A 22,995-nucleotide genomic window follows, 5' to 3' on the forward strand; every position below is an offset into this window, starting at 1 on the left:
ACATCCGGGATGGGTGGTGTGGTGGCAGCGGTGTTTGTGTGGTCCCTGAAAAGCGTGGGGTACTGAGCATGGGTGAGGAAGTCCCTCTCCAGCATGTGTGAGCAGGTGGGCTCTGTGGCAGAGCGTGGCTTGGTGGGCTCCCTAACGTGCCTCTCTAGAGTGGGTGGGCGTGTGGCTTGGTCTCTAGCGCAGGGGAGCTATGGATGGGTGGCCATGTTTCTGCATGGCGTGGCATGTTTACGGGCCTCAGGCAGAGGTAGAGGGTGCCTGTGACACCCTGGCTTACCTAAGTGGGTGTCTCTTCACCAGGACAATGCCTCCAAACTCCTGCTGGCCCTGATGGAGAGCAGACATGACAGCGAGAATGCTGAGCGGATCCTCATCAGCCTTCGGCCTCAGGAACTGGTAAGGGTGGGCAAGCAGGGAGGGATGCTCTTGGCCTGGGCATAACTGCCTTTGGGAGACATGCAGGACTTTGCATGTTAGAGAAATGGGGGAAGGGAAGGGACAGAGGTCTGAATCATTGGGACAGACCTAAAATTCCAGGGAGCCTTTGAGCCAAGGTGGCTCTCCCTCCCCATCCTTCTCACCCTTGCTCTTGACTTCCTCGGGTCAGGGCTGAGAGGTTGTGCCATGTGGTTGTGTGTGGAATCGAGGTACAGCTGGTCTCACTGCAGTACTGTCTAACAAAGGTAGTTTATCTGGCCTCTATTACCATACTGCCTGAGCACCTCACAATCTTTAGTGTATTTATCCTCCCAGCCCCCCGCCGGTGAGGTAGGGCACTGTTGTTATCTCCATTGTACAGGTTGGGAAACTGAGGCACGGCACGATTAAGTGACTTGCCCAAGGTCACACAGGGAGTCTGTGGCAGAGCAGGGAACTGAACCCAGGTCTCCCAAGTCTCTATCACTAATCCCTCCTTCCTCAGTGGATAGTTGTCTGCATCACACCTCCACTCCCACAACTGACGCTAGTTACACGCACACACCTCTTTGGTGGTAGTCCATGGAGCCTTCCTTGGTTACGGGGAAAAACAAATGGGACAGGGAAGAGAAACAAAATATTATCGCTTCAAACGTCCCCAGGGCAGTGCAAAACTTTAGCCACGTTTCTGGCTGGCGAAGTGCACAACTGACTTGCTCCCATGGTTGCCTTTACAGGTTGATGTAATTAAAAAAGCCTATCTCCAGGAGGAAGAGTGCGAGAACTCTGAGATTTCCCCCCGGGAAGTCGGGCACAACATCTATATCTTGGCCTTACAGGTACCATCTCTTCGGCTGTTTTTCTACCATAGGTGCCCGTCTGCAGAAGCCTCTCCTTTCTAAGACTGGCTTCCCCCAGCTCCTCCATCCCGTGGTATGGTGGCCTTTGTTCATTGGTTAGCATGGGATAGTCTTTCCAGGTTCCCCCCCTATTTATTTAAATACTTTCTCAAGTCAAACCTAAGAAGACCCAGCTCTGCTGGGATACCCGTGAAGTTCCAGTCTGGATCCATAAGTAGAAGACTTGCTTGTGGCCTCGGAAAAGAAAGTGGGCTCTTTGAGTCCTGACCCACACCTTTGCTTGGTCCCTGACACCTTGGAGGGTTCCTTTCATTCAGAGCTAGATCAGTCTGTGCTGGCCCATCACAGGTTAACGTCACTGCTCATATAAGCTTGCCCCGCACCATGGACTTCAATCAAGTTTCACCCACTTGTGCCAATGGTAAATTTGGGCCCCATGATCCACTATTCTGCTTATGTCCCAACAAGTCCTGTTGCCCTAGGCATATGAGCAGTGCTGTCCTCTGACAGAGCAATGGTTCCTCTCTAGCAGTGACCGAGCCTCGGTGTGTTAGCAGAAGGCAGAACCTCCTCCACACCAACTGGGCAATCGTACATTACCAAAGGGCTGAAATCCTTCCTGACCCAGTATGGTGGCCAGCTTATTCCCTGACGAATGGGGATTGACATCCCTTGTTTTATGCTAGCTAGTGTCACTGCAGATGCTGTTCTTTCTTCATATATCTAAGGGCTAAATCCTGATCCAAGAGAAGTCAACAGCAAAACTTTCATTGGCTCTAGTTGGATCAGGACTTGGCACGTGTATGCCTCATCCTTCCATGGCTTTTACACATCTAGCAAAGGATCGTCACATGTTCACAGTACATTCTGCCCTGTCACGTCTGTCTCATGCTCCTATTCCTTCCTCACTGTCCCTCTCTCTCTTTGCAGCTGTCTCGGCACAACAAGCAGCTGCAGCATCTCCTGAAACCAGTGAAGCGAATCCAGGAGGAGGAGGTGGAGGGCATCTCCTCTATGGTATGAGAAATCCATGGAGTGAATGCAGGATCTCCGCAGTGGCAGTGGGTTGCTAAGAAACTTCCCCAGGCCTGGTTAAGCAGAGGTTTCTTAGCTGCTCTGCTTTCCATCATTTAAGCCTTGATCTTTTTAGAGATTCCTGTGGAGATACAAAATTCACGCCTCCCGGGGGGTTTGCGTGGGGTTTGAGCCACAACTACATGTTCTGCAATTATCACCCAGCTCGTTGGGGTAATATGAAAGGAGAGCTCTGTAGAGCTCACGGGTGGCTGGTTCTGTTCTTCAGGGTATATGTTCCCGTGTTGCCATGGAGAAGGTCTGCTCCTATTAGTGCTGATGGGGGTTAAGCTTCCCTGGTGGTGTCAGTTCCCACCTTGCCCCTCCTCCTAGAGGTAGGAGGGTTGATCCTTTCGCTGTCATTTTCCTGCTTTGTGTGGCCTGGTCTCCTCTCCCAAATGCTACTCCGCTGTAATGCGATTTCCCTCGGGCGTTATGGGCATTGATTTGCAATTTGGGGATTAGCCCATTTGGGAGGTAATTATGGTAGTGAGTTGAATTGCCATCCCTGGGAGGCTGGGGAGAGCCGCTGGGGCCCTTTATAAAGCTTTCCTTGATTTGCTTTCGGTAAATGGTGAGGAACCATTGTTAATGCCCAGTTAGAACAGAATCCCTCCTGCCTTTGCCAGCTGAAGACACCTGCCTTATTCTCCCCTCTACTCCAGCTCAGCTTAAACAATAAGCAGCTGACTCAGATGCTGAAATCAACGGCTCCCATCCAGGAGGAGGAAGAAGACCCGCTGGCGTATTACGAGAAGCACACCTCCCAGATTGAGGTAGGACTTGTTGTTGTCCTGGTAGATTTCCGTTTCATGGACTAATGGCTGGCTAATTTAGGTCATGGGGCTAAACCTCCCTGTGTCTGCAGTTCATAGACAAGCCTCATCGTTGTCGTGCCCCGGAGATACAGGCTAGTACTTAAAGGTAGATCAACTTAGCGGTGCCCAGATATCTTTTTCCTACTGCCCTTCTTGTTTGTTGTGTCTCCCGCAGCATGTGTCCTCGGTGCTAGCAAGGATTCCCACCGCAGGAGCCTTGTGCTGGTCAGGGATGTGTGTGCTGGATCAAGCTGTGGGCGTGGCTTAGAATGAGTTGCAGTTTATAGATCCTTCCCTGAGCTGGTGTGGGGCTGGTTCCTGGTTACGTGGCAGAGCAAATAAGTGTGGTGCAGATGGGGGACTAAGAGCACCCCGGTTTCTTTGCCTGCTCTATTCAGATTGTGCGCCTGGACCGGAGCATGGAGCAGATCATCTTCCCCGTGCCCAGCATCTGCGAATTCGTCACCAGGGAGACCAAGTACCGGCTGTTCACCACCACGGAACAAGACGAGCAGGGCAGCAAAGTCAGCGACTTCTTCGACCAGTCGTCCTTCCTCCACAACGAGATGGAATGGCAGAAGAAACTGCGCAGTAAGGGCAAACTGGAGCTCCCCTGAGAACGGCAATGCTCTAAAACAGCCATGAGCACCAGACGGTGGCTTGCAAAAAAGCTCCCCCAGCATCCCATGCCCCTGGCTGCGTGCAGTGCCCTGAACTCTTCCACTGACAATATGTCCCTCAGACTTTCCACATTTGTAGCTTCCCGATCCCTTGTTGACTTTGAATGTGGCAACTGGAAGCAAATAAAAAATGCAGGCCCCCCTCTAGGCTACGTGCTTCTAGATGCAAAACCAGGGGGAGATTCATTAGTGGAGTTCCTATGTGGCCCAAACCAAATAGGGTATTGTAATATATTCAGCAAACAACATAAAGCAGAGAAAACGATACAGAGTGGAGAAGAGAGAGGGAAGTAAGTCCCCTGCCAAGGGATGTAATGACACCTTGTTTTCAGAAGTAGCCGCTAAGCTTGGGTACCTCTGTTTTAGGGTACCAAGCCTCAGATACCCAGCCCTGATGTGCAGAGGTGTTAAATACCCATAGAGGCAATTCAAGGCAGTTGGCGCAGGGGTGCTCAGCACCTCTGAAAATCGGGCTCTGGGTGTCTCAGGCTGGACACCCGAAGGCAGGCACCAGTTTTAAAAATATGGGCTTAAAGGAGACAGGGAGTGTAGAGCTGGCAATTCCCTGCGCAGATTCACAAGGAAGAAGGGGATACAGAGCGGCAAACATCTTGCCTTCTTATTAAGTGGCTGAATGGGCATTTGGGATCAGATGAACTCAAACGCGCTGGCCAAAGCTGCTGTTACTGTTTAACGATTGTCAGGGCACTCGATATTTGGCTCCCTCTCGGCTTCCAGATCCATGTCTTGGTCCTAATCCTGAAATCCTTGAATGGACTTAGACCTAGCTCTCTGAGAAACCCTCTCACTCCCTGTGACCCACTGAGACAACTGTGATGAGTGGGGACGCTGTGGCTGATGGAGCTGAGGGTACAAAGGTGGAGCACGCAGCTGTGAAAGTCCCTACCTCTGGGGGTCAGGATATGGCCAAGCGTTGTCACATGGCGTGCTGTAAGACCTATTTCATCACACAAGGCTTTCCTTGGTAACGGAGGCTGCAGCTCATGGCACATCAGACATGCCTACATAGATGCATGGATAAATGGATGCCGAGGTATGAAAGACAGACACACCCTGCACACATATCCAAACCAGGGGTGGATGAATCAGCTTGAACCAAATCAGAACTGAACTATGCCTTCGTTCAACACTTGAATCCTTGAGGGTTGAAACAGTTCAGTGTGGAACCATTAGAGAAGTTGCCTTCGGGAAGCCTCCCGCTGGAAATCTCCTTTCCAGAGAGCATTTAAATAGAAGGCAACTGGTCTCTTGTGAGGTTTCCAGCTCACTTTTGTAAACTTGAGAGTTTGGATACAGTTCAGATCAGCATCCAAACACTTGGGTGCTTATCCATTTTAAAGGTTGGCCTCGCACTTATCAGGTTGCTTTTATTCATGAATCATGAGGAGATAACATATAAATGCCAATAAGCAGCGAAGATGTATTACAGTAGCAGTGAAAACACTTGCAAAACCAAAACAGAATTCTGTTAGCGATGAGACAGGAAGCAAGTTTCGAGTTGGGATAGGAAATGGCTGGCAGTGCAGGCTGTTGGGGACTCCTATGGGACGGAGAAGTAATGCCAAGAGAACAGAGGCACCGTTTTTTGAAACACACAAATGGCCAGGATGTAGGAAGTAATGAGAGAGAGACAAGAAGGGTGTAACACTGGAGCTGATTTTCAAATACCAGAGTGGGTCAAAGGTCTGACGAGCCACGAAATGTGAGCAGTAACATTCTGAATTCACCGTCCCATTTCAGCCCAATGCTGGGGACTTTTGCTACTGGGTGGAGGAAATGGGAGGTCAGTCCCACAGAGCATGTGTTGAACTGAGCATGTTAAGTCTCTGGGAGAAGTTACAATCCATATCCAAGTTGCACATGATCAGCTGAGATTTACTGCGCAGTGTGTCACCTCCTACCTTCCTCTTCCTAGGCATGCCACTGATGTACTGGTTCTCCCGCAGAATGACTCTCTGGGGAAGCATTTCCTTCAACCTGGCTGTCTTCATCAACATCATCATTGCTTTCTTCTACCCCTACGTCGAAGCCACCTCTATGGGTAAGCGCTCCATCTACTTCTGTTCTTAGAAACCAAGGGAAAGTGTGTCCTCGTCCAAAGAGAGAACTGACACACACTGACCCCTTGGCAGATACAGTCTCACCAGCCCCATTCCCTGCCAAAGCTACTCAGTATCTTCCTCTATTTCCTAAAACCAATTTCTTCTTCACCCTCTAAAGCTCGCTGCTTTTTAAAGCCTGCGGCTGTGAGTCTCAGAGACTTGGGCTCATGCTATGGCATAAAAAACAACATTCAGGCTCCAAAGCCCGGGTAGGGGGTGGGCCGCAGAGCCTGCATCCTGTCTGAGCCGTGACGTCTACACTGCTATGTGTAGCCCCGTAGCACGCGTCTGTAGACCCAAGCCCTGAGACTCGCTGCCGCAGTGTGGACATACTCTGAGAGGAAGGGAGTGTGGTCTAAGACTGAGAGCAGGAGACTGAGTGCCGGGACTCCTGGATTCTATTCTTGACTCTGCCACTAACTTGTTCTGCGTCCTTGAGAAACTCACTTCTCTCTGTGCTTGTCTCCCAGTTTATAAAATGGGGATAATAATGAGATACCTATTATGAAGCTTCATTTATTGGTGTTTTTAAAGAGCTCTGAGATCTCAGATGAAAGGTGCTAGAGAAGCATTTAATGTGTTAATAATAAAATAATACATGTAATGAATATTAAGGACCATCTTATTTTGTGTTACTTGTTGTATCTTTTCTTTTTCTTTCGATGACTGGCTCTTTAGTTTTGAGGGACAATTCCTCTCAGATGTTTGCTATGGATTGACACAGATCAAGTATGACCAGTTGATCATATGTGTTTGATTTCCATGCCCTTTAACTATGGTGCCCCTTTTCTTCCCAGGAGTGTTGGATTCCCCATTGATCTCCTTGCTCTTCTGGTTTCTGATCTGCTTCTCCATCATGGCCCTGTTTACCCGGCGCTACGGCATCAGACCGCTCCTCGTGGCATTGATCCTGCGATCGATCTATTATTTAGGGATTGGGCTCACGCTGAACATCCTGGGAACTCTCAATGTAAGTTACCTGGGGAAGGTTAGTGCAGCGCCCCTAAACCCAGGCTCACTCTGTGTCGAGTTGGGCTCCCAGCAATGAAAATCAGTGGCCACTGGAAATGTACCTGGGCTGAATACTGGGCTGAATCCTGCGCTCATTGAAGTCAGTGGATTTACAGCGCTGTAACTGGGAGAGCATTCACGCTCGACCGTCATTGTATATTGAGTTCACAAAGGCAAACTGTATTAATATACAGCACTCACCCACCCTGCTTCCTTGTGATTGTTCCCTAGCTGACCAACAAGATTGTGTTCGTGGTGAGCTTTGTGGGCAACCGTGGGACATTTATCCGGGGCTACAAAGCCATGATCATGGATATGGAGTTTCTCTACCATGTGGCCTACATTGTGACCAGCATTCTGGGGCTCTTTGTACATGAACTCTTCTACAGCATCTTGGTACGGTAAACGCAGTTGTTAGGGAAATGTACATGGCACAGCCATGCCCAGTGGGGAACTGAAAGATTCCTGTCCAGTGTTATTTGTGTGGGTCAGCCTTTCTGCTTTTTGCGTGTATGTATTGTATCTGCGTCTCTTTCTATCATCTACCTTTGATCTGGGTCAGCTAGGAGGCAATGTGATCTACTGGTTAGAGCAAGGGATTGCAAGTCGGGACTCCTGGGTTCTATTTCTGGACTGACTGTTGTGTACAAGTCACTTCTGCCCAGATCCTCAAAGGTATTTAGGAACACAACTCCCATTGATTTCAGGAGGGGTTAGGTTTTTACCTCTTTGTTCTCAGTCTACTCACCAGTAAAATGGGGATGGTACTGAATGCCCCCTGTGAAATTTAGTTAGCATTTGTCGAGTACTCTGAGATCCTAGGCTACAAGGTGCTATAGAAAGGCCAGATGTTATCACAAAAAGCCCGCTGCTGCATTTCTGCCCTGGCTAATTAAACTCCACATGGGCATGCTTTGTCCATTTCAGCTCTTTGACTTGATCTACCGTGAGGAGACCTTGTTCAATGTCATCAAAAGCGTGACGCGGAACGGACGCTCCATCCTGCTGACCGCCCTCCTGGCTCTCATCCTCGTCTACCTCTTCTCCATTGTGGGTTTCCTCTTCCTGAAAGACGACTTCATCATGGAGGTGGATCGGCTGCCTGACAACAAGTCCAAAGGTCTCTCCACCTTGCCCTGCCACGCAGCAAGTGTGGGTTGTGGTGTGGTGGGCAGAGCAGGGGATAGGTAGCACTGGGTTCTCTTCCAGATTCTGCCATTGACTCCCTGCGGGACGTTGCACACAAGTCACTTACCATGCTGTCCCTCAGTTTTCCCATCTGTAAAATGGGGGAAATAATACCTCTTTCGCAAAGGAGATGTGAGACGTAGTGTGTTAAGGGTCAAAATCCTGGTCCCGCTGAGCTTCTGGGTGGTAGAGAATAAAGCAGCTCCCAGAGACTTCAGGGACCCAGCACTGCAATCTCTGGGCAGAGGAACCAGGAGCTTGGGGGTAAAAGGGAATGTGGTACTGTTTCTGGGCAGATGCAATGGAAGTTTCAGGACTGTAGCTGTCCTCTAAAGGCCCCCGCGTTTGAAAACTGAGCAGGGCTGAAAAGACCCCAGGACATCCATTCACAGGCTCAGTGGAAGTCTGGGCTCAGAATGTGCAGCTAGACAGTCCCATTCTTGTTGCCAGCAGGGCTCCGCGCTGACAGTGTGTCGGTGATGGAAGCTCTACGACTGAAGTTTGGGGGGGGAATCAGTGGGAATGGTGAACGATGAGGAGAAGGAACCCAAAAGAACCTTTCCCAAATAGCCTTTCAAGCTACAGCTAGGGGGCAGTGAAGGAGGGGCCCCAATAAGAGGAAAAATAAGTGGTACTCTGGCGATGACACAGTCTCTTGTGTTCCAGACGGCCCCTTGGGGATGCAAAGGAACATGGAGGCTTTTATGGAGTCGTGCAGTGGTGACAAAATTAGCTGCTCTGCAGTGCCTGATGTGCTGAGAGGTAAATATCTTACCCTGGTAGAAGCATTTAAGATAGAGGAGAGAGACTTCCCACCTTCCCAGCCTGTGCTCCTAGGTAGGAATCCCATTGAATTAATACAGAGGGGGTGGAAATCAGGACACAGGGCGAGGTGGTCCCCTCTCATTTGGCAGTCAGCCGGGCAAAATCCAGCCCCTTTAACAGAGTCACTTAGAAGCAGCCCACTATCTAACAAGGAGGTAAGCCATGTCCCTTCAGAGTGAAGGTGGCCCCAGCCTAACAAGGGTTGCATGGAGCAGCATGGGAAAGTAGGGATTTCAGAGGGAGCTCGAGTCACCAGAGCGGACAGGCTGGTTCTGCTCGACCCTTCCAAGTTACAAGTTAATATCATAGCATCAAGATGCTCGCCAAGTTCTAGCTCTCTTCCGCTGGACGAAGAGGGAATAACCATCTCCTCGTGTTGCAGCAAAATATTCTCCAAGGAGAGACCCCTCCAGCTAACTAGTGTGTAAAACACAGTTGCTGGAACATTGTTAGCCAGTCAGATTTTCTCTGGGCACATTCTGCTGCTGGCTCTGGTATATACCGTGACCACCTGCTTCCAGGAGATAAAAGTAAAAGGAGGAAAGAAAAGCCATTAGAGAGACTCCAGAGCCAGTGACCTAAGGCTTCTCTGTACTGCTTGGCTCCCTCCAGTGGGCTAATCTCTTTATCTGCTCTCTCCTGACTGGTTTATGCTTGTGTTCCAGATGATGATGAGGATAACTCAGAGCGTGCCTGCGACACGCTGCTCATGTGCATTGTCACTGTCCTGAATCACGGCCTGAGGAACGGAGGGGGCGTGGGTGACATTCTCAGGAAGCCATCCAAGGATGTGAGTTAACATGGCACTCTGGGCCAATTCCCTTTTCTTCTGCAGAGACCTGTCACGTTCACGGCTATATGTATGTCTCCCTCCCTCATCCCTGTACATGCTTCTGACACTGCCAGACCTATCCCCCGCCCCACTCATCTCTCCATTTACACGCTGACTTACCCCTCTAACTAATTTCTCATCTTTCCTTCATTACACACCTTACGCAATTATCTCTTCCATCCTCTATGCTTATGCCTCTTTCCATGCCACCATTCCTATCATCAATACTCCAAATTTCTTTCATGACGTGGAATTTAGATCTTAGCTCCTCAATTAACCTCCACCTACCTTGGCCTTAAGCCATTTCTCCGGCCATTGTAAGGAAGCAGCGTGATCTAATGACTATTAGAGCAAAGGGCTGGAAGGGAGAAGTACCATGTTTTGTTTATGGCTATTTTCCTTCTGTCCTTTGCAGGAGTCCTTGTTCCCTGCTCGGGTTATCTACGACCTCCTCTTCTTCTTCATTGTCATCATCATTGTCCTCAACCTTATCTTTGGTGTCATCATAGACACCTTTGCTGATCTGAGGAGTGAGAAGCAAAAGAAGGAAGAAATTCTTAAGACCACATGTTTCATATGTGGTGAGTGCCAGGGCAAAGAACATCACATGAACGCATGCACACCCCAGCCAAGATCCTCACAGGACTGAGCCCTTAACTTGTGTATTCCAGTAGCAGCTGTTTATTTTAAGAGTGTGAAGAGGGGAAAAATGGGAGTTGTCCTTTTTATGCTGCTTTATTATGTGTAAAGAAGACTTGATTTATTTTTTCACGTTTGTGTTAGAAATTCGGGTCTTGTTTATCCTAGAAGACTCCATGGATCACTGAAGAACTAGCAGCTTAGATAAAAGAAATGAAATGAACCTCATTAGTTGAGAGAGGAAATGATTTTTGTAATTCAAACTGTTGCTTTTGGTTAAATAAGCATTAACTAAAACACTCTAGAGTAATGTGTTCTTTGTGAAGGGTTTGTCACTTCTCCAAACCCTTAACTTCTGAGCTGAGAAAGCTCTCAGTCCTCATCTGAGTAATCCAAAAATCCTCCCAAAAAAAGGGGAGAGGGAGAAAACATAATTGACTTGCCTGATATTACTAAGAAAAAACATGAAGGGGGAAAAAAAACCTTCTCAGGCCACATTTGTGCATCAAAAAGCAAAACAAAAAAGGAAGCAAGCATTCCCCTTATTTTGGGAGGAGGGGGAATCAAAATGTAAATAATAAAAAAACAAGCACAACACCAACCCAATTCTTCCTTCTTTGCAGATCACTTTTAAGAGAGATCCACTGTGTGGTTTTTATGCTAGAAGTTTAGATTTGGTATACAGGAAATGTATTCAGTAGCACTTTAAACAGACGTGTTCTAAATACACAGCTAGGTAATTTGTCTAATATAAGTTGGGATGCTTATTGTGTGTTAAACACCGCCTAATTATTAAAAGCGCACTTTGAAATTCACACCTGGGATAGGACACAATTATCTGTTCTTCCTTTTACGCTTGTTTTTGGTGGGGTTTTTTTCAGTTCCTTTTTTCTCCACTGCCTCTCCCAGGTCTCGAAAGGGACAAGTTCGATAATAAGACTGTGTCCTTCGAGGAGCACATTAAATATGAGCACAACATGTGGAACTACCTGTACTTCATCGTGCTGGTGCGAGTAAAGAATAAGACTGACTACACAGGGCCCGAGAGTTACGTGGCACAAATGATTAAGGTGAGTGTTGCCTAAGACAGGGTGTCACACACAGTGAGAACGTGTCTCCCCCAAGGAAATAATTTTATTTGTTTTTAAACAATAACTTGTTGAGAAAACTTGTTTTCAAAGGAACACTTGGAATTATTTTTTTAAATTTTGTAAAAGCCTCTCACTTCTTCCTTGTATGGTTATTTCCAAGTTGGGCCCAGCTAACCAGGCATCATCTGTTGGCTATTTTATATTCAACTACCAGATATTCAGAGAAGCCAGGACTTAATGAAAAGCAGAACCGGGAGCAACCTAGTTATCATGAACTCAAGGCAGTGACAAAGGTTGGGGGAGGAAGGTATAGGAAAACCTTTGAACGTCCTACAGTCAAACTTACGGGATTGCTTTGTGCCTGGAAGTCTACAAAAAGAAACTGGGAAAATTACTGGGCTATTAATGAAAACCCTTAAAGGTACTGGGGAGCCCTTAGCACAGACAGGGTTTATAGGGCCAATTACCCAGTTCTTGTGAATTAGCACATATGCTCAAATCAGGCTCCCCCCCCACCCCGCCAACCTGAAGTTCTCATAATTCAGAACAAGAACCTGGACTGGTTCCCTCGGATGCGAGCCATGTCGTTGGTCAGCAATGAAGGGGAAGGGGAACAGAACGAGATCCGGAGTCTTCAAGACAAGCTCAACTCCACTATGAAGCTGGTGTCTCACCTCACTTCACAGCTGAATGAGCTGAAAGAGCAGGTATTATAGTTTAAACAGGGATGCTTCAGAATGGGGATGGCTTAATGGCAAAGCACAAATCCCAAGCAGTAGAGCAGGATCCAGAGTGACTGAAACACGTTTCTAGGGTCATATTCTGGCTAGGGTAGCATCCAAAGATGGCCCGAGTCCGAATCAATGGATGCAGCCTCAGGCAGACTTCCATAATCTGCACAGCTAGGGAAGGGAAAGAAAAGGTTTTAGCAACTCACTGAGTCAGGGGCACTTGGCCCAGGAGTTTCCCTTAATAGCTGAATTCCTCACCAGCTGCATGAGGACACAGCTAGACTCCCCCTCTGTCAGGAAAACTACACCTTAAAGCACAACTCTCTTGCCTTGGTCTCTCATCATATTATCTCCATAAGAACAGCTCTACTGGCTCCATCTAGCCCAGTATCCTGTCCCAGATACTTCAGATGGACTGAACAGAACAGGGCAATTTTGAGCGATCCAGCCCCAGCTTCTAGCAGTCAGAGATTTTGGGGTACCCAAAGCATGGGGTTTCGATGGACCTATCCTCCATGAACTTAGCTAATTATTTCTGAACCCAGTTATACCTTTGGCCTTCACAACATCCCCTGGAAACAAATTCCACAGGTTGAGTGTGGATTGTGTGAAGAAATACTTCCTTTGTTTGTTTTAAACATGCTGCCTGTTAATTTCAGTGGGTGACCCCTGGTTCTTGTGTTATGTGAAAGGTTAAATAACACTTCCTTAGATACTTTCTCCACATCATTCATGATTTTATAGACCTCCATCATATTCCCCCTTAGTCATCTCTTTTCTGAGATGAACATCCTAGTCTTTTTAATCTCTCCTCATATGGAGGCTGTTCCATAACCCAGGATGCAGTCCAGGGTAGGGCTTTCTTTGCCACCTGCTTAGCAGCATCCCTGGAAGTTGAAAGCCCTTGGAAGGTGTATGTTTGACCCCAGCCTAAAGGATGGGTCTCTTAGTGTGGCTAAAGGGGGAAAAGGAACAAGAACAGTCTTCCTGACTACATTGTGTCCTTATTTTAACTCTAGATGACAGAGCAAAGGAAGCGCAGACAGCGCATCGGTTTTGTGGATGCCCAGAACACCATGAATCACTGAGGCACACACAAAGCATCAGCTTTGCCAACCAACTAAATCCATGTTATCGGCTAACAAGGATGTTTTCACTGGCATCTGCGCATCGATCACATTTTCAGAAGCTGGACAAAAGCCTAGGTTACGGCTGTAAGGTTTCAACGCCAAACATTTTGCCCAGGAACCACTAACTTACCAGATTTCCCCACTGTACCTGGACCTGCAATTTATCCCAATGCCCTCAAAGGAAGGTAAATTATTTTGGACTTTGGTTCCTCATTGCAATAACTTTTTGTTCTTTAACATGAATTATCTTTCTTCATCTCCATGCACTACATTTTGGTGGCTACCCCCTTCCAGAGGCAATAGCATTAATATTGTTATTAGCAATTAGAGTTGCAATATTTAACTTATTCCAAGTAGTCAGTGGAAAGTCCATAGTAGATGTGGAACTTTGCAAGCCAGACATCTTGTTCACTGTACCTCACAACGCTGATTTTCCTCCATTTTAAGAATCCCATCTATCGCTGCGGCGCAGTAAACTCAACGAGATGTATTGATAGTACATTGCATCTGATGAGTAACAGCAAAGCTGTTGCTAGTATGACATAGTCTTTTATCTTCCATGGACAGACTTTATTTGCGCAGTAGTGGGAAACGGCAGGTTTACAGCAGTTCACTGTGAAGAGGTATTCTGTGTTTATTTTCATCTCTGATGTAATGTTTTACAAACTTTTTATTTTGTTGTTACTTAACTAATATGTAAATTGCCTTAACTAAGTTAACACAAAATTAAGTCATAGTAAAAGCTGAAATGAGGTCAAAGAACCTCTTCTCAACACTCTGTTATGAATTAATAATATTTATAATAGCATCCAGAGGCCTCGATCCTGATTAGGCAGGGTGCTGTGTGAATACAGGTCCCCATCCCAGAGGGGACTCAGTTCAGAAGATGGTGATGAGTGCAATAGACATACAAAGATCTCTTATTGCAGAACTACCATAAACACCACAGCTTGTCTGCTGAAGTTTTAGACTAGATCCTGCTGCAGGTTTCAGTTCATGCCAGGGGAAAACAGCAAGAGGCCATTCGTTCTTCCCCCTCCAAGGCACTGCACCAACACGGAGCAGTCCTCTGGCTCCCAGGAACAGACACTGATGCTGCTACTGAAGTATGCAGTAGCTTCTAAGGAAGATTGCAAATAGGCCTCAGTAGATGGAGTGATCAGATTTTGAACTTGGATCAATGACACTGAGAAGTAACATCCATTCTTAAACCACAGGATGTGCAAGAGAATGACAAGCGCACACAAGAATTTGTGAATACCTAGTCCGAAGAGGACCACCATAACAAGACTTTAGTGGCTTTGTTAAGATTATAATCATCCTAACAGGCACATCTACTCTGCCCCTGACTCTCTCATCTCAGTGTCTCATTTTCCATATAAACACACTGTCCCACACAATCAGTATACTCGTTCAGTCCCAGATTTTAGAACAACAAAAGGGAGAGCCCTCAGGCATAGTTCTGAATGCTATTGTTAAGAGGAATGATTGGCTTTATTCATCATGGCAATATACAGTGCTTTAGGAATATGTACGGGGGGGGGGGGGGGCTGGGGAGAGAGGTTATAACTTTGAGTCCTCTTCAACATTCTTGGCAGAGAACTTCTCTCGCAGTTTTTTCCATTTACCTTTTCTCATTTCCTCCATCTGTTTCCCGCTGTCTGCAATTGGGGGAAGAAGAGGGAAGGCAGAAAAGCGGATGAGATTTCTGTTTAACTGACTTCTCCAAACTTCAATCTAATGAGTTTGTATTTCAGTGCCTGGAGGCAAGTTTATTTTCTCATTCAAACAAACACAGGGGCAATCCTTGCCCTGCCCAACAACAAATAGTCAGGAACCCGAGCAGAGCAAAACTGCAACTGCACCTGATAAATACGCTGGCCAAGTGTAGTTGTGCATAGCAGCACTCGTTTTTCTCTAAAAGGCTTGCTGCTATTAGGGAAGATGTAAAGAGCAAAATTAAACCTTTGAGAAGACAGCTGAGAACTACTGAAACAAACTTGTTGAATTTTTTGCACTTTTAATACATATGGTGTGGCAGGCATAGAGTAAGTTTCTTCCCCGCAGCCCTGCTCCTGAACCTTAAGTATGACCTGAACAGACAATATCAGTGCAGCAAACCCAGGGGTTGATAAACCCTGTTACTTCTCCATATTTGTATGGAGGTCCCCTGAGGTTTTCTAGCCATGGGCACAGTAGTAGTACTTTTCACTTAACAATACTACCCACCCGGACTCCCCAAAACTAGGTGATATAGAGAACTGAAATCATAAGTGTTGTATCTTTTTCTTTAATGGGAAGGTATTGCTTTCAAGAAGTGCCACACCAAGGGCCCTGAGGAGTGAAATTCTGTTTATCCCTGGGACCAGGTACCAGCAATGCAAGCTACTCCTGTAAGCCTGAGTGGGGGAAGAGTAATCACAGACTAATCAAACAGGGCCTCGTTACCTGTTGCTAGGATCAGCTTGCATTCTTCCACTGTGACTCCAGTGAAGCTTGTATCTTTTAGGCGTGGATACTTCCCAAACAAAACAAAACAAAACAAGAATTTACTGACTCAACCAAACTCTTTCTCTGCTCCCTCCCCAAGCCAGTGCTTTGCTTATCCTTATCCATCTGCTAAATCCTAAGCACAACATTCCTGTTGAAATACTAGCAATGGCAAGAGTCATAGTGCCACCCTGTGGCCTTTAGGCTCCTCTCCAGGAAAGCTCGAACACAAATCAGTTTAGACAAGGTGGGAGCTGCTTCTGAAATGACTGAACTTTTCGAAGGCTTGAGCTGCTCAAAATGAGTTCAGCTTTGTTTTTCACAGCGAAGGTGCCGGACAGCACGTTTATTATAGGAGCACCCAAAAACCCCTATTCGATTTGTGGCCCCAGTGTGCTGTACAAACACGTGGTCCCTGGCCTGAAGAGCTCACCTTGTTTTTATAGAAATTGGTGTGGATTCTGACTAAACTTTCATACATTTGGTCACAGTTTGCAGGGTCAGCAATCTGAAAAGGAACAGAAACATTATGAAACTCTACAATAAATGCTTCTCCTTGTAAGTAACAGGCCACATGCAAAATGAGAAGAGGAGCACCTTAACAATGGAACAGAAGTGGCAGTATCCTGTAAAATTGCTAGAGGTTCAAGGATAAAAACTGTGTTCTCGCTCCTCCTGCTGGGCCTATACATGCAACCCTCTAGTAAAAATGATAAAACTCTGCTCATAAGGTTTTGCTGGATCAAATGTGAACAAAATATTCAATGGTAAAGAAATAGAGCTGGACAGTTTTCTCCTCATGCCCATCCACCATTACTGTAATGTGCAATAAAGGCTCCTTCACTCAAATAGCCTACCAGCCAGATTTTAAAAGGTGTCTTATTAATGAATTAGGGTAATCTGTCTGTTAAAAAAATTTCATTGCTATCAAAGCGTAGGTACATATCTGGTGGTCATCACCTGGGTGAATGTAGGTGGTGCCATTTTTCTATATCACATCGTGTTTAAACATTATTGGTCATCCAATCTGAAAAAATTATAAAAATCACAAAAAGGGCCATAACTTGAAAAAGCATAGTCTAATTTTGCTCAAAATTGGCAGAAAAATTCTAAATAATGCACAATGTACTCAGAAAGAGTACTGTTATGGAACGCTTGGGAACTATTTAGCTCTAAGTGATAGATTTTAGGTATTTTCCCACCCTTTTTTGCCTTTGGTTAAAGCAAAAGTCTGTAGTAACATGCCATCTTGTCATTATTTACAGAATGGACTGATCTGCAAATAGTCTTTCTGTCTATGACATTAGGCAGATAAGAAGACCCCTGGTGCCTAATTATAAAACATATTTTTGATGTTAACTGCTAGGCCAAAGTCTCATGCACGCATGGTGCTTGGTTCCTCATTAACTCTCTGGTTAGGTCAGGTTTGTCCATGCCATGAATTCAAAGTAATGGTCATAAATTTGTAAAGCCATCAACAAGCAGAGACATAGCTACCTCCTAGCCTGTCAGATATGTGACCAAGGCTAAATGTTTCACCTCCTTGCCCTGAAAACTGCTCACATGGTAGGTAATGGGAGTAGGCTTATAAATAACAGCATGCAGTTAGGTTACTGACTCACCACAGCTGATAGTCCACTCTTGTTATTGGGCTGGGCTCAAATCACTTGTTTGGTACAAAGCTAGCAGGGAAAATCAGCAGTGTTCACATAGGCCATATCTCACCAGCCTTCCCGTGATCTGACAAACACACAGTCCCAAACCCAATAAGCTGAGCATTATTAGACTTCCACAGTGCTTCTGCAAAGGGGTGCTGCTGTGAGCAAGAAAAGGAATGCCAACAGGTGCAAGAAACCACAGAGGCTGCAGTAACATTTCTGTTTAAAGGTAAACTATGCTAGTAGCAGGCTTTGGGTACCATGGGTGGTGAAAATTTGGGGTCATGGGGTTCTTGAGATACAGCTTTCCTCTCCTCCTGGCAAAGGACTTGTGCTTAATTTTAAAGTGCTCTAAGCTGCAAATGCAGAGCCAGACTGGTTTGAGAACTGGTATGCCAGACAGAGTGCTAGCATGACAGCTGAGGTACAATTTGGGGGTCATGGGTGATGAGAGCCTCCCCTTTCCTCTGACCTGGAGCACTCCAGCAGCGATTTAGTTGGAGGTATGAACAGCACTGATGCAGAGCTGAGCAGGGACTAAAGTGTGCTCAGTACATGCTATAGCCCCACCCCACATAAGTCAGGGACCTTAAGAGAATCACACACAGCCTGTACCATAGGAAATCTTCGTTCAATTTCCCTCTCTACCTGATGAGGAGAAGGGCTCTGAACAGGGAGTACCCTCAGTCTTTCCTATTGAAGCTGTTCCACTTTAATTCACTATTAACTGGGCCCAAGCAAGACTCAAACATGAGCAGCCCTCTCTAGCATGGTGGTTAGGGTCTGCTACTGGAATGCTAGCAACCCTAGTTTGATTCCCCCCTCTGCCTGAGGAGGAGCTGGGATCTGAACAGGGAGCTTCCCTCAGTCTTGCCAATTGAGGCAGTTCCACTTTAATTAACTATTCATTGGGCCAACTAAAAAGCTAGAATCATCACTCTATAGTCCCATGGCTAGGACTCTCGCCCAGAATGCAGGTGATCCCGGTTTGAGTCCTCTCTCTGCCCCTTAGAAGGGGTTTGAAGAGGGTTCTCCTCTCTCCCAGGTGACCAAGGTGGGGGGTCCTTGTTTAAATCCCCTCTCATTCACAGGAGCCATTGTCTTCCTGAGAAAGAAAGGGGGCTTGAATTAAGAACCACCCACCAGGTGGGGGGCAGAGGAGGGGCAGTCCCTGGGATGTGGGAGATCCATGTTCAAGCCCCTGGCAGAGGGGGGACTGGATCTCCCACAGCCTGGACAGGGGTCCGGGATAAGAGTGATTCATTTTTATTTTTTTTTACTCCTGTGCCCACTTCATTAAAAAAACAAAACAGCCTAGGTAGCAAATCCCTTAATGGCAGGAAGAGGTGGGAATTGAATCAGGGCCTCCAACACCACAGCTCAGTGCCATAACCACTGAACTAAGGAAGGCTTCTTATAGTTACCTCTTGCTTTGGCTCAATTAATAAAAGATGAAGAGCAAAATATACCTTACTTCAGTGATCAGGGCACTCACTTGAGAAACAGCAGATCCCGGGACTTCATGTCCTTTCTCATAAGGTAGAGGAGCAACTGAACTAGGAGAGGACCGTTGTCCTACTTTGTTATTCACCTAATACATTCATACAAAACATTCTACAGCCCTTCTAAGAATCATTACTGTTATTTAAGTACTTTTTCATTGTATTCAGAGCTACAAAGAAGACCATTACAGTTGTATCATGTGCACTTTCGACTTTATCTCTGGCTGAGAAAATAAATGTGTTTTATAATTAGAGGGTAGGGGTCTTATCTGCATAACTTCATAAAAATAGCACACAGAAAAACCTGCATAATATACTAAGCAAATTGGGAGAATTAAGAAGTGATTGTTCTTTCTCCACAGCATCAGGTAATGGCTGCTGTTGGAGGCAGGAAAAAGAGATAGTGAACTGTCAACACTAAGCCCTGGTCTACACTAGGACTTTAGGTCGAATTTAGCAGCGTTAAATCGATGTAAACCTGCACCTGTCCACCCGATGAAGCCCTTTATTTCGACTTAAAGGGCTCTTAAAATCGATTTCCTTACTCCACCCCTGACAAGTGGATTAGCGCTTAAATTGGCCTTGCCAGGTCGAATTTGGGGTACTGTGGACACAATTCGACGGTATTGGCCTCCGGGAGCTATCCCAGAGTGCTCCATTATGACTGCTCTGGACAGCACTCTCAACTCAGATGCACGATTGTTTGCCGTTGCTCTGACGCAGGGAGGGGCGACTGAAAACACGGCTTACAGGATTGGCTTACAGGGAATTAAAATCAACAAAGGGGGTGGCTTTACATCAAGGAGTATTTCAGGCAGGACTTCACGGAGGGTTCCAATAAGAAATGGTGCTCCTAAGTTACTGTTCTTATTGGAACAAGGAGGTTAGTCTGGCCTCTGATTGATACATGGCTAGATTTACCTCGCTGCACCTTCTGTGAGTGACTGCAGTGTGACCTAGAGGAATGAGTCCCCTAGACGGGGGGTGGGGGGTTGCAAATGAGTACAAAACAAATCTGGTCTATTTCTTGTTTTGATCCACTCCATCTATCTTTTACATCTTTGGCTGGCAGCAGATGGTGCAGAAGGACTGCATGCCATCCTCATCTCTTGCCTGCCCGGCAGAAGATGATGCAATAGGACTGCTAGCAATCCATATCACCTGCCTGCTCACCATAAGATGGTTCAATAGGACTGACTGCAGGACTAGAGAGAATGACCTGATCAAGTCACTCCAAATTTAGTCCCTGTGCCCATGTCTGCCCAGGCGCTCCTGATCGACCTCACAGAGGCGACCAGGAGCACCTCGGACATGACAATGACGACTACCAGTCCTATTGCACCATCTGCTGCCACAAGGCAATGGGTTGCTGCTGCTGTGTAGCAATGCAGTACCGCGTCTGCCAGCACCCAGGAGACATACGGTGACAGTGAGCTGAGCGGGCTCCATACTTGCCGTGGTATGGCATCTGCACAGGTAACTCAGGAAAAAAGGCGCGAAACGATTGTCTGCCCTGGCTTTCATGGAGGGAGGGAGGGAACGGGGGCCTGACGATATGTACCCAGAACCACCCGCGACAATGTTTTAGCCCCATCAGGCACTGAAATCTCAACCCACAATTCCAATGGGCAGCGGAGACTGCGGGAACTGTGGGATAGCCACCCACAGTGCAACGCTCCGGAAGTCGACTCTAGCCTCGGTACTGTGGAAGCACTCCGCCGAGTTAATGCACTTAGAGCATTTTCTGTGGGGGGACACACACTTGAATATATAAAACCGATTTCTAAAAAACGACTTCTATAAATTCAACCTTATTCCGTAGTGTAGACATACCCTCAGTATCACCATACTTGATCTCCAGACTAAGCACACTTTGTATCCAGACCTAAAATGACCCTGCCAGTATTTGAATGATGATAGCTACACTAGCTATTAAATGGGTAGTAGAAATAGCATTGGGAAAAAAAAACAGATGGCTGAAGGGATGTGTTGGGGATGGATGTAGGTGTAAAGGACCTGGGGAGGATCGCGGGGTGGGGGCTGTGAGGGGCAGGAGGGAGGCAATGACTGTAGACAGAGATGTAAGAGAAGAGGCAGTTGAAAGGGTGTGTATGAGGTACAGGTGTAGGGTGGGGGAGAGGGAGGCAGTGACTGCAGGCAGAGATGTAAGAGAAGAGGTGGTTGAAGGGGTGTGTATGGGGTACAGGTGTAAGCGGATGATGGAGGTGGCGGGGGCGCTGGGGGGGCTGCGAGGGGGAGCAGTGCCTGCAGGCAGAGATGTAAGAGAAGAGGTGGCTGAAGGGACGTGTATGGGGGACAGGTGTAAGGGGGTGACTGGGCGCTGGGGGGGCTGTGAGGGTCCAGGGGGGACAGGGGAGCTGTGGGGCAGTGGTTGTGAGCAGACGTGAAGGGGAGATAAGCTGGGGGTGGCTGGGGGGCTGCAGGGGGTGTGGGTATCAGGGAGTAGCTGGGGTGCTGGGGGGGGTCTGTGAGGGGCAGGGGAGATAAGTTGGGGGGGCTGCACGGGGTGTAGGTGTCAGGGAGTGGCTGGGGGGGGCTGGGGCAGGCTGTGGGGCAGCGGTTGTGAAGGGGAGATAAGCCGGGGGGGGCTACACGAGGTGTAGGTTCAGGGAGTAGCTGGGGCACTGGGGGTGGGGGGGGCGGGGGAGCTGTGGTTGTGAAGGGGAGATAAGCTGGGGATGGCTACACGGGGTGTAGGTGTCAGGGAGTAGCTGGGGGGGGCTGTGAGGGGCCGGGGGGGGGCAGGGGAGCTGTGGGGCAGTGGTTGTGAGCAGACGTGAAGGGGAGATAAGTTGGGGGTGGCTGGGGGGCTGCAGGGGGTGTGCACGGGGTGTAGGTGTCCGGGAGTAGCTGGGGGGGCTGTGAGGGGCAGGGGAGCTGTGGGGCAGTGGTTGTGAAGGGGAGATAAGCCGGGGGTGGCTGGGGAGCTGCAGGGGGTGAAGGTGTCAGGGAGTGCCTGGGGGCTGTGAGGGCCTGGGGGCTGTGAGGGCCGGGGGGGGCTGTGAGGGCCGGGGGGGGCTGTGAGGGCCGGGGGGGGGGCTGTGAGGGCAGTGGTTGTGAAGGGGAGAGAAGCCGGAGGGGGGCTGCACGGGGTGTAGGTGTCCGGGAGTAGCTGGGGGGGCTGTGAGGGGCAGGGGAGCTGTGGGGCAGTGGTTGTGAAGGGGAGAGAAGCCGGGGGTGGCTGGGGGGCTGCAGGGGGTGAAGGTGTCAGGGAGTGCCGGGGGGCTGTGAGGGCCGGGGGGCTGTGAGGGCCGGGGGGGGCTGGGGGGCAGTGGTTGTGAAGGGGAGAGAAGCCGGGGGTGGCTGGGGGGCTGCACGGGGTGTAGGTGCCCGGGAGTAGCTGGGGGGGGGGCTGCGAGGCGCGGGCCGTGGCTGTCTCCCCCCCAGGGCCCCAGCCCCGGCCCCCCCGGGCCCAAGCCCCGGCCCCCCGGGCCCAGCTGGGGGCGCGACCGCGCTCCCGCCCCGCGGCGCTCACCTGGGTGCTCTCCCCCTCCCGGAAGGCCTGGGCCACCCGCTGCCGCAGGAAGGTGCCCAGGTCCCGGCCCCGCTTGGTCTCTTCCACCGGCCACTCCTCGCAGAGCTTCAGAAACCGCCGATAGCGGGTGGCCGCCATCTCGGGACTGAGGCCCAGGCCCCCCCCCTGCCAGAGACGATTAACCGGTCACGTGACTCCGAACGTGCGAATGAGCCGGCGAATTGTTCAAAAGTACGGCGAGCGAGAGGGACCGGTCCGCACGCATGCGGAATCAGAGCGGCCGCTCGGCTCGTCTTCCGCCAGATGGCGCGTGCGCAGCACGGTCCAGCGAAGCCATGCGCTGCGGGCTGGAGCTGGGGGCAGCCGGAGGCGGATACGCATGCGCATAGAGCCTGACCCTGAGACGCAGCTTGAGCGCCCT

General features: G+C 48.5%; 2 protein-coding genes across 4 annotated transcripts in view; one reads left to right on the forward strand and one right to left on the reverse strand.

Annotated features, from left to right (window-relative positions):
• The window catches only part of ITPR3 (inositol 1,4,5-trisphosphate receptor type 3), an 81,545-nt gene extending 66,531 nt beyond the window's left edge, over positions 1 to 15,014 (forward strand). For 2 of the 3 annotated variants that reach the window (XM_073320289.1, XM_073320290.1), the window contains 15 exons: positions 310 to 405; positions 1,164 to 1,265; positions 2,217 to 2,303; positions 3,026 to 3,136; positions 3,577 to 3,769; positions 5,795 to 5,920; positions 6,779 to 6,951; positions 7,224 to 7,388; positions 7,920 to 8,112; positions 8,847 to 8,942; positions 9,671 to 9,795; positions 10,253 to 10,418; positions 11,386 to 11,546; positions 12,113 to 12,274; positions 13,318 to 15,014. In XM_073320289.1, coding sequence (XP_073176390.1) covers positions 310 to 405; positions 1,164 to 1,265; positions 2,217 to 2,303; positions 3,026 to 3,136; positions 3,577 to 3,769; positions 5,795 to 5,920; positions 6,779 to 6,951; positions 7,224 to 7,388; positions 7,920 to 8,112; positions 8,847 to 8,942; positions 9,671 to 9,795; positions 10,253 to 10,418; positions 11,386 to 11,546; positions 12,113 to 12,274; positions 13,318 to 13,386 — 2,025 coding nt within the window. In that variant the 3' untranslated portion in view covers positions 13,387 to 15,014. Of the gene's footprint in view, positions 1 to 309; positions 406 to 1,163; positions 1,266 to 2,216; positions 2,304 to 3,025; positions 3,137 to 3,576; positions 3,770 to 5,794; positions 5,921 to 6,778; positions 6,952 to 7,223; positions 7,389 to 7,919; positions 8,113 to 8,846; positions 8,943 to 9,670; positions 9,796 to 10,252; positions 10,419 to 11,385; positions 11,547 to 12,112; positions 12,275 to 13,317 lie in introns of those variants that run through there. The other variant, XR_012155855.1, reaches the window with a different exon arrangement.
• On the reverse strand, positions 14,901 to 22,771 carry UQCC2 (ubiquinol-cytochrome c reductase complex assembly factor 2). Its single transcript, XM_073320292.1, has 4 exons — positions 22,575 to 22,771; positions 16,352 to 16,426; positions 15,877 to 15,946; positions 14,901 to 15,089 (listed from the first exon to the last, which is right to left on the reverse strand). The coding sequence occupies exons 1-4, from the start codon at positions 22,710 to 22,712 to the stop codon at positions 14,992 to 14,994; spliced, it is 381 nt and encodes a 126-aa protein (XP_073176393.1). The 5' UTR covers positions 22,713 to 22,771; the 3' UTR covers positions 14,901 to 14,991.
• Between the last annotated feature and the right edge of the window lie 224 nt (positions 22,772 to 22,995).

The sequence above is a fragment of the Lepidochelys kempii genome, chromosome 21 (genome assembly GCF_965140265.1).
Source record: "Lepidochelys kempii isolate rLepKem1 chromosome 21, rLepKem1.hap2, whole genome shotgun sequence".
Taxonomy (NCBI): Eukaryota; Metazoa; Chordata; order Testudines; family Cheloniidae; genus Lepidochelys; species Lepidochelys kempii.